The sequence below is a fragment of the Cataglyphis hispanica genome, chromosome 4 (genome assembly GCF_021464435.1).
Source record: "Cataglyphis hispanica isolate Lineage 1 chromosome 4, ULB_Chis1_1.0, whole genome shotgun sequence".
Classification (NCBI taxonomy): Eukaryota; Metazoa; Arthropoda; class Insecta; order Hymenoptera; family Formicidae; genus Cataglyphis; species Cataglyphis hispanica.
Window position 1 is genome coordinate 7633072 of NC_065957.1, and position 16603 is coordinate 7649674.

At 30.6% G+C, this 16603-nt stretch overlaps 4 protein-coding genes across 7 annotated transcripts; 2 read left to right on the plus strand and 2 right to left on the minus strand.

Moving 5' to 3' along the window:
- Window positions 1-1493: 1493 nt before the first annotated feature.
- On the minus strand, window positions 1494-4222 carry LOC126849264 (uncharacterized). Its single transcript, XM_050590947.1, has 3 exons — window positions 4039-4222; window positions 2337-2486; window positions 1494-2128 (listed from the first exon to the last, which is right to left on the minus strand). Exons 1-3 carry the CDS (start codon window positions 4039-4041, stop codon window positions 1865-1867), a joined length of 417 nt encoding a protein of 138 aa, XP_050446904.1. The 5' UTR covers window positions 4042-4222; the 3' UTR covers window positions 1494-1864.
- Window positions 4223-5643: 1421 nt separating this feature from the next.
- On the minus strand, window positions 5644-9512 carry LOC126849228 (palmitoyltransferase ZDHHC3). Of its 2 annotated transcripts, XM_050590887.1 has the most exons (8): window positions 9336-9512; window positions 9079-9251; window positions 8636-8818; window positions 8133-8318; window positions 7896-8032; window positions 7732-7816; window positions 7374-7586; window positions 5644-7297 (listed from the first exon to the last, which is right to left on the minus strand). In XM_050590887.1, exons 3-8 carry the CDS (start codon window positions 8714-8716, stop codon window positions 7136-7138), a joined length of 864 nt encoding a protein of 287 aa, XP_050446844.1. In that variant the 5' UTR covers window positions 8717-8818; window positions 9079-9251; window positions 9336-9512; the 3' UTR covers window positions 5644-7135. The 2 variants fall into 2 exon arrangements, with proteins under 2 accessions (XP_050446844.1, XP_050446845.1); XM_050590888.1 differs by lacking the exons at window positions 9079-9251; window positions 9336-9512 and having other exon boundaries at window positions 8607-8745.
- Window positions 9513-9790: 278 nt separating this feature from the next.
- Window positions 9791-13685, plus strand: LOC126849211 (vacuolar protein sorting-associated protein 26B-like). The gene is made up of 6 exons (XM_050590858.1): window positions 9791-10018; window positions 10150-10293; window positions 10871-11265; window positions 11344-11450; window positions 11637-11848; window positions 11976-13685. The coding sequence occupies exons 1-6, from the start codon at window positions 10016-10018 to the stop codon at window positions 12237-12239; spliced, it is 1125 nt and encodes a 374-aa protein (XP_050446815.1). The 5' UTR covers window positions 9791-10015; the 3' UTR covers window positions 12240-13685.
- Window positions 13686-15007: 1322 nt separating this feature from the next.
- On the plus strand, window positions 15008-16582 carry LOC126849263 (uncharacterized protein KIAA1143 homolog). Of its 3 annotated transcripts, none has more exons than XM_050590945.1 (4): window positions 15008-15269; window positions 15414-15543; window positions 15628-15846; window positions 15996-16582. In XM_050590945.1, the coding sequence occupies exons 1-3, from the start codon at window positions 15159-15161 to the stop codon at window positions 15807-15809; spliced, it is 423 nt and encodes a 140-aa protein (XP_050446902.1). In that variant the 5' UTR covers window positions 15008-15158; the 3' UTR covers window positions 15810-15846; window positions 15996-16582. The 3 variants fall into 3 exon arrangements, with proteins under 3 accessions (XP_050446902.1, XP_050446903.1, XP_050446901.1); XM_050590946.1 differs by having other exon boundaries at window positions 16023-16582; XM_050590944.1 differs by having other exon boundaries at window positions 15009-15269; window positions 15628-16003.
- Window positions 16583-16603: the final 21 nt, after the last annotated feature.

Below are 16603 nucleotides of genomic sequence, written 5' to 3' on the forward strand. Positions count from 1 at the left end.
TTTTCCACTTTAACGCTAGAGTGATCATAACAAAGGCCATTGGCTTAATGAAAGTAAAATTACTAAACGCCCCGTTTTAATTGCGTGTTTGTGAGTTTTCCATCTCCAAGCGCGAAACGCCAAGTTTCTAGCACATCATCTGAACATGGAAAGTTGTTTGTCGAATCACAAATAATTGAATCTGCTCCATATCGGATTCTTATACGCTGCGCAGATAAGAGTGTTCTGCGTGATCTTATTGCTAGATAGAAAACCGTTTATTAATTAGGAAAGAAGAAGCAGTTTTGATAAGAAAGCTGTAAAATATAACAAAAAAATTCGATCTCTCGGATAATTATACCCACGAGCCGTAACGGAAAAGGTGTGGTTCGAAGACACATTTGAAAAAATGCGTAGATCAATATAAAAAATTCCGAGGTTCTCCGCGCGATCGGTATAATGATATGTGGTCTAACAACAAATCAGCTGTTTCCTTCATGATCGCACATGCACAAAACACAGGTTTGATCCAATCGGTTGAATATTAAAGGCAACGCACGTAACATCTCGTTTATTCGTCGACATTGTAGTCAATGATATATTAACATCAATTTTTATAATCGTACCTTTTGATCAACTCTTTTGAATACGTTATTCCGAGTATAATAAAATACGATTTGCAAAATATTACACTTACAGTCTCCGTCACTTTATTTGCATACTCGCGAGTTTATGATGCAATACACGCGTAATATCGTAAGAATACACCATTTTCTTCTACTTATAAATATTTTGGCCGATTTGCGAAATTGATCTTTCCTTAGATAAAAAGTCATGAGAAAATTTTTCATAGTTTTAAATTTTTTAAATAAATCTTTAGTTTATGAAAAACTCTTATTTCTCAATCATGAATTATTCGAACATCGTTTGCTGCATTACATTTTTGCTGCATATACAAAAAAATAAAATTAAAAATACAAAAAATAAAACTAAAAACAAAGAAATAAAGATAAAATTATTTATGATATAATTTCTAGAAGTTTAGCAAATGTTATATATTATCATATAAATGTTATATATTATCATATAAATGTTACATATTATCGGTTTTTAAATACGGATGTAAATAGTACATATTATTTATTTATGTTTTTTTTTAAATTTAGACTTGATTTAATGTTAAGGAATCTGTAATTTATAACTGCTATAATTTATGTAAATTAGGCTGGAATAATTTATGATAAAAAATATATTTGACATATCTTAATTAATACAATATTCATTTTCTTCGATGGCAAGGATTAAATATTGTAAATTAATTGAGCGAATGCATCGTCCATCAATCATGTCAGCATGAGTTCGACGATTAATGACGATTCGAACACATTCCGTTGATGTTATTTGATTTGCTTGCAGTTTATATTTTTTATAGATAGAATTTTATTTTTCCAATATATAATTTCAGGTTTTTAATAAAAAGAATATGGGGTATATACACAATTAAACAATACGGATAATTCGAAATATATTCTTTATTCTCGCAGAAATCCTAAACTATTTACTCGAAAATACATTAATTATTATATCCATCTTTACTTTTTGTATGAACGCGTTTACAATACCTGTTTCTAAAAAAAATTATTATATATAAATGTACATCTCTTGTGTGAATCTAAAATTAGAATTAATCTTAGAATTCACACTTTCGAATTATACGCACGACTGCACAAAATGATGCTAATAAACGATTGCTAACCGCTACGACCGCGAAACTTCTCTCCTAATATATTCCTAACTTTGCATTTTAATCGATAACATTTTAATCGCAATCCTTGATGAAAGCATTAATAAATATTTCTAATTGCATTCAATTATTGACAAAAATTCAACTGAAATTGAAGCGGCGTTTTCCATCGAAACGAAATCCATAAGCCGCGCTATTCGGTGCATCGACCAGCGCAGGATTTCGATACTGATGAAAGGATCCGTGAAGATGGGGCGGTCTCACGGCGTTTTGCTCCTCATCCTGCGTATCTTTTAGATAAAACGCCTCGAATTGACCCTCCGGCAAGAGAATATCTTTCAGGGATTTATCGTCCGGATCATATGCCGTCACGACGATAATTAACGCGACGAGAAGGCAAAAAATCTGCGATAATAAAATATTTTATATTTATCTAAGATATGAAAAAAATTCTTTAAAAAATTTCTTTAAATGTCAAATTTTAATAACAGAATATCTAACAATCTATACATTAAAATGCGAATGAGTGCTATTACGATCGTCATTATCGGACGTAACGAGTAATTAATTGAGTGACAAGTGGCAATAATCTTCGATAGACAAATATACGTACTAATAAAATGTTTTCGACGCTCCGTGTCATTATTATTTTCCGTTCCATTTCCTCGGCGATATCTTGCGCGATCAAGACGGACTGAAGTGGCAAACTAAAAGGTGACGTGATGTCGTACGGTGATGTCGTCGCCGTATAAATCTCTCTTGGCTAAATCAATGCAACAGGGAAAGCGATAAATCGGGTCATTCGTCAGATTAATTGCATGTTGCGCCGCGTGGCATTACCGCGAATAGATTTGCAATTAATTACGAATGAAAAAAAAAAGGTCGCGTTTGATCATCCGTAAAGTGCATTTCCGCTGAACGCTAATGTCAAGGTATTCGAAGAGTACGTGAATTCAATGTTGCGTGTGAAATGTGAGCATCGCCTCGATTCGCAAGGTAAATCTAGAGTAAAATATATCGTGCCTCTAATAATAAGTCTCTTCCGTAAAAGTAAGTCTTAAGAAAAAATCAAAGAGAATATAAGAGAAGCAAGAGATCTCGCGTGTATAACATTAAAATCTGGTGAAAGAGCCTAATTTAATTTCAAAGTAAGAAAAAATATTGAAAAGAGAGATCACGTTAAAGGAAAATTTATCTATGGATAGAAAAATCGATTTGCACGCTTTGTTCTACGTATTTATTTATGCTTGGATCTTTAAATGATTTTATTAAAAATCCTTATATGCTTTAGATGGATGTAATTGCAATGTAAATTTGTTCGAACGTAAGATATCGTCATGTACATCATTTTAAACACGATTCTATCTAAGGGATGCCCACTTAAAAAAGAAAAAAAATTTTACTGTCCTCCATTCTCAGTTACGTATATACGTGCACCTTGACCGCTCACTTATTGCGAAACAGCTGTTAACGCAAAATCTTTCATCGCGCATGTCGACAATACGAAAGTCGAAAAGTACCTCAAGAGCTTTGGGAAATATGTCTTTTTGTAACGTATATTTAAATTAATAGTAAAATATATAATAGGTGCGGTTACGTCAATCGGCGTATATCTCTTAATCATGTAGAAACCATGAAAAATATAATGAACATTTAATTGACGTTAACGATGCACATCACGCAAGTGGAAAATCATGTTTCTTCATCGCTTTCTTTTTTTTACACGAAATGAGAAGAGTGTTATTATTCTGAGAAGCCACTAATATATATATATATATATATATATATATATATATATATATATATATATATAAAATATTTATATTAAATATTTATATTTTGTGAACTAATCGTTGTATCTCTCATCACCTCATAAATTTGAATGATTCGTCGAGATAAAGCATTAGTAAATAGCCGTAAAACAGCGTTTACGTAAAAGGCTATCCAATTAGGGATCACGATGATCCGCGGAGCACGAAAGCGAAAGTATTTAAGCAAAGCGTAACGAAGCGAAGAATCGCGTCTCGAATCACTTTATGAATTTTAAACGCCTCGAAGCTAACACCCGCAGATTGATCGACTTGATATTGGAGATATTTTTGAATTACTGAAAAAAAAAACAAGCAAAGTAATAAATAATCTAATAAAAAAAAAAAGGAAACGCGTCATTTATCAATACTTTTTCCAATTTCTCACCGATCATTCGTCAATAGATCACCGTTGCCTCCATCTGGTCGAATTGATACTCGACCAGTTTTGATAAAAATCTCGAGAAAGATCAATGTATTGCAATCTAAAATTAAAATAAAACAAACCATATTAGTCTCGGATAGTGTCAAGCTTCGTCCATCCGGAATCGTATTGTATTCTTTACACACGTGCCTAGATAAATGACACCTCCGGGAAATTGCGCGTGGACTCTCGCGTGGAAAGACTTCGAAATACTCATCGAAAAGTATCGCCAAGAAAAAGTGAAAGCCAGCAACGGCGTCGCCGCTCGCGGTAGAGACGGATTTCAAGTATCACCGCTTGACATCGGCGCGCCTTCGCGGTTTTATCGCGTTCCTCGTCGAAGTGGAAGTCTCGCCATATCCGCAAAAACGGAAATCGATGAAAATGAAAAACGAGTCGAGTGTGCGACCTTTGTTTTTTTTTTGTATGCTTTGCGATTGACGTATTTTTACGAAGGGGATAAACGACAGACTTTTTTTTATTCGGCTTTAATTCTGTAATATCTCTTGGCCTTAATTCTCTGTCTACTGGCCGCTCGTGACTTACGTTTATATAGATTTTAAAAGTAATCGAAAAAATGATTGTGTGTTTAATACGAAGAGGAGAGATCTCGGCAATTAAATGTTAGCGTCTTGTCGATGAAAAGAGGAGCTCCATTCAATTTCTTGATTGAAAAATGACGAGAAAATAAAAAATATGAGGCAGATATAATTATGTTTAGAATCAAGAAAATATATAATGCTTCCTTAGCAATAGTAACAAAAAAATAAAATAAAAATAAAAACAAAATCAATTTAAACACAAATTCATGAGAAATGTGTAAAAAACACAATTCAACGACCGGCAACGATTAATTGCACATTAAATCATTATTATCAAAAATATATCAATATAATATATTCTTAATATTATTATATACATTAATAATTATATTAATGTATATTGTAATAGTAATAGTAATACATATTATATTAATATTTTGCGTATCGCGGTTACACAGAGAAATCGGAATAATAAAGTTATGTCGTGAAATATATCATAACGTTAAATTGTAAAGAATTAATAATACACTAGATTGCTATTAATAATTTATTATATATATATTGTGACGACTTTTCCCTCTTTTATAATGTCTCGGTCGAACGATGCGCGCGTCCGCCATTAAGATCTTCCCGTCACGCGGATGAAATTTTGCCCCGACGAACGAGGGCCCGCTCAGCGATCGAACAGAGATCCGGCAGAGATAACTATTAAAATATTATTAAAAAAATAAATATTAAACTATTTTTATAATTTATTAGACATAGTTTTATATTGTAAGTTTATATTGTAAATTTTGATATAATTTTAAAAATTGTACATGTAGATAATTTAATTATAATATAATACATAATGCATTAATTGTAATATAATGCATAATATAATACCCATATTTGTTTTTAATGTATTTTTTATTGTATTTAAAAATTACTAATTTTCATTACGACATAATGAATGATGCAATGAGTATGGATATCCATCGCATATTTCTTCGGATAAAGAAGAATCAGACATCGAAACGCATAGGCCTAAAAAAGAATTCTAAAGGAAAGGCACTCAAAGATTCAGACGAAGAATCTAATTTTGAAATATCTGCAGGAAGTGGTGGAGATGATAATCAAATTGACGATGATTAAAATGTATACATATTTTAAAATTTAGTAAATAAAAATCTTTATACGATAGTATAAGGCAAACCATTTTATACATACTAGTTGTAAATAGTACAAATATAAATCGTGCCTGATTATGTATTCTAATACTTCAAGTTTATGTATTTTAACACTCCAAAAATATTGCATCCAAAGACGTAGAAAACGTAAATTCAGCCCTTATTATTCTTAAGTACTTTTCTGTCAATGTTATTATAATGCAATTGGAACAATATTTTGTTGGATAATAGTATAAAATTACAAATATTCCACGCGCGCAAAAGATATAAACATATATCTATACTACATATATTAAAGAATTATATTAAGGAATCTTATATTAAGGAATTCTTACATATTTTTCATTATAATTATAAAAATTGTATTACATATATTATGTTTTACAACCTATATATGTGTAATCAATTCTCAATTGTTTAATATGAAATAAATGAATATGATATAGTAACAAATAGACCTTTTATAAAAAAAAACAAATGTAAACAGTTAATTACAATAATTATTAAAGCTCTTATCATTATCATTAAAACAGGAGTTTGAAATTCTGTCAGAAGTCAGAAATCATATAAATTTTTCTTTTTTTCTGCAGGATATGTAAAAGTAAATTAATTTTTTCATCTTCCACCACATATTTGATAACATGAATTGATAAAGTATACCAAAAGCTTGGTTCTTTATTATATGTCTTAATAAATATGCATACAACTGGTTCGCATGTTTTACATTTACAAAAAAAATAGACCTTATAGTAATTGGCCAAGATTAATATCCATTTATTAATCCACAATTTCAAAAGTCTAAAGAGTTTACCAATTTATATTATCAAATATAATGGAATATGAATAATGGAAACTAATTTATTTTGATATATTTCACAAAAAAAGATTCACAATTTTTGACATAATAAATCAATATGTCAATAAGAGATGAAAAGCTTTAAACTGCATTAAATTTCAATACTTTTACTATCACAATGTCTTTTTTACTAGCGATAATAAAAAGTTTGAAAAATAATATAAAATTTGATTGTGAAATTCAAAACAAAATTCTCAGAATTGAACACAATATATCTGTCCTTATACATTATAACATATACAGAATAATTATAGAAAATGGAAAAATGTTGCATGATTTAAAAAATTTTAAGAAAAATCAATTTTTATATAAAAATTATGTGATTATTTAAAAAAAAAAGAACATTAAAATAAAATGTTTAAAAATATTGTGCAATCATTTCAGATGTATCAATATATTTACTGTAAAAAAAAATATTATCATAAAGAGATAAAGCTCATTAAATTTTACATTATACACATGTGTGCACAAAATTTTTTTCTGATATTTTCCATCAGTTTTCAGAATTATTCTATATATCAATCACATACATGAATATTAAAATTAATTAGTATTTATGTACACTAAGTATTCCTCTATGTAAGTCATGGTTATACGTATCAAAATATATAATTTAGACAGAATAAAGGTACGAATCTAATTTTGTCTTTGAATTAGGAGGTGAGGTAAAAGGGGAGAACCAAGCTATCGAAAATCTTCCAAAAACTGCCTGAATTGATTTCCATCTACTATTACGAACCCATCTAGCTTCCTCTTTTTTAAGTTGTTCTATGCCCTGCAATACATATTTTTAAGTAATCCATATTCTTTTTTTATATAATTTCGTAAAAAAATAATTTAAATGTACATACAGTTTCATCATTCCAAATAGCTTGTAGTTGTGTGCCTAACATCACAGCAGTAAAAATGGCAAATAAAAGTGCCTCGAATGCCAAAAATAACAATAACACTACCGTCGCTGGTGGATTAAACGTGGAGCATTCCCTCCATTCTTGTCTGACACACGTTGTGAATTGTTGTATACACAAAAATAGAGATTGTAGAGATATGCCCGCTATATAAAACTAAAATATAGCATAACAAAAAGTGTATTTAAGATTGTATTATATAAAAATTTCAATGGATTTATATCAAAAATGTATGTTTTGACAAATTTTGATTTTTCTTTGCAAAGATTTATACTACATATGTAATTTGTAAAATACTCACAGTAAAAAGTACAAAATATTTTTGATTATTTTCTCCCACACAATTGTTGACCCATGGACAATGATGATCCATTTTTCTAATACACCTACAATCAATATTTTAATACAATATAATCAATGCATTGCTCTATCTCATGTGTATACACTTAATCCAATCATCCTTACCTTTGACAAACAGAACAATGATGTGCCCTGTCAGGTTTGATAGAACAACATTTTGGACACTTAAAGATAACTTGTCCATCTCTAAATCCCATTTGTTGTATCATCTCTTTTGTTGCATTACCTTTTGGTACTGCACCCTATATAAAAGTATAAAATATCAAAAAAACATAATGTATCTTGTTTCAATATATATTCAAATATCTGTAATAAATAAATATTAAACATTATCTTAATTACCGGATCTGTAAACATGGTTCTTAAATGTGATGCAAAAGCCAAAAATGCTAGAGACTGAAAAATGGCCATATTCAGGCTGGAATATAATGTATTTATAGTAGGAATAAGAATTACTGCCATTACTACAAATTCTGCATAAATTATCAGAAGCCATGTTAATACCGCACATATAATCCCGCATATATCCTACAAATATAGAAATGTTACATTAAGATTATATATTGAAATAAATAATAATATAATAGATAAGTTTGCTTTGGATGCTCATGTTTTGAATGCTTGTAAGTATCTCTTTTTTTGTTTTCTTTGGCTCTCTAAATTATATAGTCAAAAGTTAATTGTTGGATTCTAAAAATATCAATTTATTTTTGGATATCATATAAAATAAAATTTTCTCTTTTCTTTATTTGAAACTTTTATGCACTCAATTGCTTGCAAAACAAACTTATCCAATACATAATGCAAAACACATACACATTAAAAAGTCTATTTGTAAGACTTGCCTTAATACACCAAAGTTTTCCACCACAACACCTATTATGAAAGTCTTTCTCCCTGTGAAAGGGCATATAATCATAATCCATCGTTGAAAGTCTTATTCACTGAACTTCTGTATCCCTTGTGAAACATAAGGGAGATCACTGACACCTCCACCTTCGTACACACAAAAACTCGCAGTCACATTCCTAAAAAAATAAAAAAATAAAAAAATGGTTATAATGATACAGATATTACATTTTCTGCTCCAGAAAGTTGGAGCCCGAGCGTTATTTGTCCGATATGATGATCACGTTTAATGACAAAATAAATATTTATCAATGTGTTGTTTGTCAACGATAATGAAGATTTAGACAGTCGACAGAGAATATAGAGTATATCGGAAATGACAAGTCAAATCTTAGTGCTCTCTCAAAAGATAGATAAATTGCTTAAATTGAATACTCACATTGTCATGCGACGACATGCATTCGTGAGAAACAACAATGTGCGATGTCTGTCGTCATATTGCTTTGCATTATAGCGTCGCAGAAACGCGTGGAAATTGATTTTTCCCGATAACACCTACGATGTAATTAGCAACGAAGTGGGTAGGGTGTGTGTATGGTAACGCATAAGAAGCTATAATGTATGAATATATATGTTCTAATTTGTCAAATTAATTTTCATTTATTAATCGAGAAACAATCACGTATAAAAACTGACATTACAACAATTCATACTATCGAGGAGATAGTGTTCTCCTCGCTTTCTATCTTCTCCCTCGCGTAATCGTTTATTGTAACGGTTCACGAAACTACACGAAACCACGTAAACGCGCCGCGCCGAAGAAAGCGCGATCTGACTTGACGAATCTGACGATCCGGTTATCACGTGCGCAATCTGGCGGATTCGCGAGAGGGCGGGGAATCGGATGTTATCAAGAGCGGAAACTAACCTCATCGTTTCCGAATTCTTGCAAGCGCCATCGGAAGTTTGACAGGTGATTGCGTTCAAAAATCTACTATTCAATGGAGTACCCATTGATCGACCAACCAGAGACAAAATTACTGAAATTTATTTTATTCCGATTGGCCAATCGAACGTTACTCGGATCGGTGGATTTTCGAACGCGATCCAATAGCACGACATACGCACGTACGATAGATATGTGTATGATAGAAGGGGGGTGGGGGGCGGCCACGGTCATATTGGCTACTTGTGACTTTTGGGAGGACGGAGTAAAAAATAACCCAACTTTCCTCGTCACTGCGTCCAGGAAAATGCTGCCCTGGAGTATCGTCCATTGATCCCAGCTACGCCGATCGTATCAGCGTGATCGCGGTACCGCGCCGGGCCATCTCATCGCTCGCAACGAAGGCTGTGTCTCTCTCTTTCCGTGGAAAATGGTGTGTTCGCCCTCGGGGGGCACGGTCAGCGCCCACCATCGACTTTCAAAATTTAAACGCCCGTAGTCTCGTCGCGTGTACATTATTTACATTTCTTTAGCGTTACGTCACTCACTATTTCTTTGTCGTAGAGTTTCTTCGGTTTCGGCCAGTCCGCCGATATAGAGATCACGTTGGACGGCGCTGAGACGCGAAAGACCGCGGACATCAAATCCGAGGATGGCAAAAAAGAGCGGCACTTGCTGTACTACGATGGCGAGACCGTGTCCGGCAAGGTAGGAGGGTTCTGCTCCATCCCAATACGTCGAGTCAACGTTGATCGTTTATCTGGTTCACGAAAACTGCAATTTGACAGAGATGAAAACTCTTAACGTGTTTGCATGCAATGTGTTCAGTGCGTTGAAAACTATGTGACTGTTCCATGAAACTTGAACAAGTATTATATGCATAGACTACTAGCTAATATACTTGGTGAATTGTTAATCATTAAACTTTCATATATAAAATTCATTTTATATAAAATTCATATATAAAATTCATTTTATATATAAAAAGTTGAAACTTAAATCTCTCTTGCTACTTTCGTTTTACATTTGTTTGCAGATTAATTCATTATTGATAGAAGACACAACTTTAGAGAAATATAGATAATACATTTTATAGTTATATATGTTTTTCAATAAAATTTATATACCATGCTTTTTAAATTACTCTTGTGAACTTTGCATTTCATTAATTATTTATAACTATTACAAATAGTATTTATTATTATTGTATTTTCTTACTTTGATATTTTATATTATATATATGTTTTTATAAAATATAAATTTCTTACTAAATTAATGCTTGCAGATCAACATCAGTTTACGGAAAGCTGGTAAATTGGAGCATCATGGTGTTAAAGTAGAGTTTATTGGACAAATTGAGCTATATTATGACAGAGGTACCCACCATGAGTTTACAAGCTTAGTGAAAGAATTGGCAAGGCCAGGGGAGTTAACACACAACACAGTGTACACATTTGAATTTCCAAATGTGGAAAAACCATTTGAGAGTTACACTGGCTCCAATGTGCGATTAAGATATTTCTTGAAAGTGACAATTGTACGAAGACTTAGTGACATTGTTAAAGAACTCGAATTAGTTGTGCACACTCTTAGTTCCTATCCAGATATGAATAATCCCATTAAGATGGAAGTTGGAATTGAAGACTGTTTGCATATCGAATTTGAATATAACAAAAGCAAGTAAGTTAAATTTAACGAAATATTTGAGTTGTTGCAATGTTTTTCTAAATTTGTGGCACTAACTCCTGTTTATTCCAGGTATCATTTGAAAGATGTAATTGTTGGAAAAATATACTTTCTTTTGGTTAGAATAAAGATAAAACATATGGAGATAGCAATCATCAAACGAGAAACTACAGGATCTGGTATGTTTTAAAAAACATACTTAACTATAAAATGTAGTAATACATATTAATTATAATTTTCTGCAGTTTTGAATGCATGTAGAATAGCATGTAACAAAATTGGAATGCAAGTTTTGGTTTCACAAGTGTTTTTTTTTTAATGGTATTCAGGCATACTAAGATAATAATCAGAATACATATTTGCAGGTCCTCATACATTTACCGAAAACGAAACTATAGCAAAGTATGAAATCATGGATGGTGCACCTGTTCGAGGAGAATCCATTCCTATAAGGGTTTTTTTGGCTGGGTATGATTTAGCGCCTACAATGCGCGATATTAATAAAAAATTTAGCGTTAGATATTATCTGAATTTGGTTCTCATGGACGAAGAAGATCGGCGATATTTCAAGCAGCAAGTGAGTTATCTGTATACACATTTTTTAAAGATTTTCTTTTAAATTATAATATGTTTTTGTTTTTTACATTCAAAATGATATTACTATGCATTTTTCCTCGTGTCTTATTATATTTTCATATTCGTAGGAGATTACGTTGTGGAGGAAAGGTGAGAAAAGCAGAAAATCACAAACGGCCTCGCCACACATGCCATCGCATTTAGTATCGGCTGAAACGGGATTCCCGCAAGGCGCTCCTCAGAACGGTCCACCATCAATGCCACCTGGTTCCGATCAACTGCCAACGAGTAACATCACAAATGTAGAGGATGCTCCAGCGCCAATCGAAGGCATGACACGAGAAGAAGGAGATGGCGAGGGAGAGAAAGAAGGTGGTCCAGAAAGTGATTGAGCCCTTGCATGTAGTTCTGTCCCTGGTGTCAATTATGGCCCAGATTAAATGAGAATGTTAAATATGGCTAAACTGTATAGCGCAAAGGGATTAGCTTAAAAAAAAATATCTCCTCTATCGTGCACGTTGGGAGATTTGTTTTTATTGAAAAAAACAGTGGGATACATAAAAGACCTGCTAGTAAAATTGTAAATATTTTGGATACCATAAATATATATATACATACATATTGTATATATATTTATATGTATGTATGTATGTATATATATAATTGAGAGCGAATGATTTATAATTAGTATATTACTGATCAAAATTAAAATATTATTGAAAAATGAATTAAGAATATAAAAAAAGATTTTGCCATTTTGGAGAGAAATAATTTCTAGATTATATTTTAACGGATTGCGTATTGCAAATCACGAGTATAATATGAACAAGCAGTACGAATATTTCTGAATGGACGGCTTACTAATCAAATATATTAAACAACCAGTGGTACATTTTGCAAAACATCTGAATGTTACAGTGTTCTAAATGTTTTATACAGACATCTCCGACCCGCCTACTGTATAATTCTGAAAAATTCGAAGTCTCTCTTTATGGCAGCGTCATATGTTATGCAAAGAGAGTTTATAAATGCTGAATGGATATAATATACTCACAAAGGCTGCCCCATATTAATCCGTTCACCTAGTCTACGAGTAATAAATAAATAAATGAAGAAATAAGAGAAAAAACTACTTATGTGTATGATGCACGTTTTTTGAAAATAATTTATATATAAGTACACATATATACACATGTGACATCTATCAAGCGAGCAAAATCGCACTTATTTTTAGAACGAGTTTGTATTTAAGATAAAAAAAGAAAGATGTCGATTGTTGCATGATACGAGCCATAGATTCTCCTTTGAGTTTAATGCAATTATAGGAATCATTTCATAAAGTAGACTTTTATATGCAGAAGTGTGTACATTTTACGTAACATATTAATCTTCCAAATAGACAAATTATGATATCTGCTCAAATTAATATGCCTTTCTGAACACGGGAATGGACTATGATAGATTAAACAATGGGGTAGCCACCTCATGTATTTATAAATATATATACATAATATACATACATACTGTGTAATATCATGTGTGTATGTGTATATATATATATATATATATATATGTACATATGTATATATGTATGTATATATGTATGTATGTACAACATATATTTGACTTCTTATTCTGGCAATAATTATTAGTTGGATTGACACATTACCTCACAAAAACACAAAAATAACAAGATCAATTTTTTTAATTATTTGCATATCTTTTGAGAAAATCGATTTCAAGTATTTATAGTAATGTGCGTTTGTTACACTATTTGAATTATTTTTCATGTAGACAGTACAAAACACCAATCAAAAAGAAATTCCATATTACCTTACTTTTCTTTTACTGAAATTATTTTACTGATATATATATATATATATATATATATATATATATATATATATATATATATATATATAAAGTATCGACTCTTCAAATTATGGTATAGTCAGTAAAATAATTTATATATATATATATACATATACATATTTATACATCAACAGTCATGAGTAGATATACTTTCTTCCATCATTACAGTGAAATACCATGATGATGAAAGCAAGACTACTGCAAAAGAAAAACTTATCGTTTTGTACTGTTCTATATCATATAAGAATTAAACTGTAAGAAGAAGAACTTTATCGAGGGACATACATAATATTAGATGATGTGTATATATATACACATGTAAGTAACACTCGAAATTTTGTTTTGTGTAAGTTGAAACTTTATATAATCCATACTTTGTTATTTGTTGACTGTAAAGAATGAGACTGTAAAAGATATAGAAAGGGAAGAAAAAAGAAAGAGGAATGTGTAAGTAAAAGGAGGAAAAATCTATTTGTGAATTATTTGACATGGTAAATATTGTATGTATATGTATGTATATATATATATATATATATATATATATATGTATGTATGTATGTATGTATGTATGTATGTATGTGTGTGTGTGTATGTATGTATATATATATATATTTACATACATAGATATATACATATTATCACGTGCGGTATTCAACTAGTTGTATATTTTAATGCCCATATGAATATTATATATTGTATACAGTGCATATGTGCATACACATGTATATTGGAAACTTATAGCTAATTGATTTATATATGTATATACTCAGTCCAGTCTTCACAATCCTGCTCAGTTTTACATAACTTTTTAATGTATTAGAATTAGGAAATATCATTTACTAGCAAGCGAAATTATGCATAAATTTTATAAAATCATGTATATCTCTGTATTGAAATGGTTGCCGAAACAGATACTTTTGCGCCTTTTTATTTTTATCAAATTGTTTTAAAATGTTATGTGCAACGCGCTTACGCTCGATCATAAAATGTAGAAATTTATATAAAAAAATAGAAAAGAATTTGTTGGTCGAGTTTTCCTTAACAAGGATATAAATCATCTATTATGTTGCAGTTTAATAAAATGATATATATATACTGTAACGTATGTGAAAGCTATACTATGTATCAAAATTTCATAGAGTTATCATTAGCAATATTTCGTTATTTTTATAAAATTCCTCAATAATTGGCGGCTTTATATATATAACAATAATACAAAAATTTTTTTAAATAAAGAATTCATGTGCTATAGCACACGACAAGATTCGCGCCGATTCGCTATAGATTTAGTAAAATTCTTAGCCAATCGCATGTTTGACTCATCCTACGACGCATGTGATATTAGCCTACACAATTCGCCAACAGAATTCTATCTATAAATTGTTACTTCAAAGGTTGATGTTTTTCAAATACTTCGGATATCAAATGAATTAGAAATTATGTCAAGAAAAAAACATAATATATCATATATTAAGCCGAACGAGCCGAAATTTCTACGAGAGTTGAAAGAGCAAATTGGATATAAAGAAGGTCCTACTGTCGACACAAAAGTAAGATATTTCTAATCTATTTTCCACAGATTGTTGTATGCAACTTTGTCTATAACCTTTGTTTATAATATTTTGTACATTTTATAATTAACTAATATTTAAAAAATAGTTTAAAATATATTTATATATGATTGTTTAAATTAGAGAGAAGTATTACCGGAAATCTCTGATGATGAAAAAGATTTAATTGATGAGAAGCCTGTTGTTGTTGTATTAAATTCTGGTGATTTAACAGCGGAAGAAGCAGACGCCTTTAAAAAACATAAAGAGAGAGGTATAAGTTGTTCTAAATTATTTTGAAATAGCTAATATGGTATTATATATATATATATTTAACTAGTTATGAATTAATTTGCAGAAGAAAATAATGCCCCAGCTGATCTATCTAAGAAAATTATATTTCGCAAAACTAAAACAGAGTCGGAAAAATCTGATACATCTGTCACAGATAAACCTGTGAGGAAAAAAGCAAAAAGGGAAAAGCAAAAGATTATCTTATCCTTTGATGTTAATGGCAGTGATGACGACAATGTTGGATAGCATAAAATATGAATTTTCTTACATAAATGTCTTATATGTAAGTAAATTTTATTGTAAATATAGTAAATTATGTTTAATACATATTATATATCACAGTTATATGTGAGAAACTGATGACATAGAAAAATTGATTATTTTTAACTTGTAAAAGAATGAATGAATAACTGATTTATTAAACTTTATTAGAGATGTAATTTCTTGAAATTTACAAAGATAGCAAATGTACACTCTCAAGAGCAAAGTCAATAAGAACTGGAAATGAGTTTATCATTTGTTACATGTCCAATGCCCAATAGTTTAAAAGCAATGACATGTATATATTTATGAAGTACTAAAAGTTACATATAAGATAATTAAAGAAACTGTAGGTCAACTATTTAAGAATTGACATTGAGAAGAGCCAATGTATTTTTAATTTCAATTTTTCATACATTTATATATTTAGATAAAATACGTAATCATTTGTATATATTCTGAAAAAAATTGATCAAAATTAAACTGTTAATAAAATCAACAAATCGTGAATTGTGATATATTTTGTATAACGTGTTCGTAGTTTATATATATGTGTATTGCAAATATAAAAATATCGATCGATATAAATTGCTCTTAAAGAAAAAGCTCATTTCTATTTCTCTCCAAGTCTCGATTGATTTAGATAAGATACATGCTCGTGTAAATTCCAATACGGTAGTATTGGAATCCGCCCCGTAAAGGGCGGATGCTCGATACCGTCCGATCGAGTCCATCCCCCATTCACGCCATTTCGATCGCGGATCGCCCTTATTTTTAGG

What these genes read in the sequence shown, in the direction of transcription:
- LOC126849264 (XM_050590947.1), bottom strand. An exon ending in GCGTCGAAAACATTTTATTA is followed by an intron (nt 2,129 to 2,336) that starts GTACGTATATTT and finishes TTATTATCGCAG; the next exon opens with ATTTTTTGCCTTCTCGTCGC.
- LOC126849228 (XM_050590887.1), bottom strand. Translation starts at nt 8,716, where the DNA reads ATGGATTATGATTATATGCCCTTTCACAGGGAGAAAGACTTTCATAAT. An exon ending in CATTGTTCTGTTTGTCAAAG is followed by an intron (nt 7,817 to 7,895) that starts GTAAGGATGATT and finishes TATTGATTGTAG; the next exon opens with GTGTATTAGAAAAATGGATC. An exon ending in CTATTTGGAATGATGAAACT is followed by an intron (nt 7,298 to 7,373) that starts GTATGTACATTT and finishes TATGTATTGCAG; the next exon opens with GGCATAGAACAACTTAAAAA.
- LOC126849211 (XM_050590858.1), top strand. An exon ending in TTTGAATATAACAAAAGCAA is followed by an intron (nt 11,266 to 11,343) that starts GTAAGTTAAATT and finishes TGTTTATTCCAG; the next exon opens with GTATCATTTGAAAGATGTAA. An exon ending in GGCGATATTTCAAGCAGCAA is followed by an intron (nt 11,849 to 11,975) that starts GTGAGTTATCTG and finishes TCATATTCGTAG; the next exon opens with GAGATTACGTTGTGGAGGAA.
- LOC126849263 (XM_050590945.1), top strand. Translation starts at nt 15,159, where the DNA reads ATGTCAAGAAAAAAACATAATATATCATATATTAAGCCGAACGAGCCG. An exon ending in GTCCTACTGTCGACACAAAA is followed by an intron (nt 15,270 to 15,413) that starts GTAAGATATTTC and finishes TGTTTAAATTAG; the next exon opens with AGAGAAGTATTACCGGAAAT. An exon ending in TAAAAAACATAAAGAGAGAG is followed by an intron (nt 15,544 to 15,627) that starts GTATAAGTTGTT and finishes ATTAATTTGCAG; the next exon opens with AAGAAAATAATGCCCCAGCT.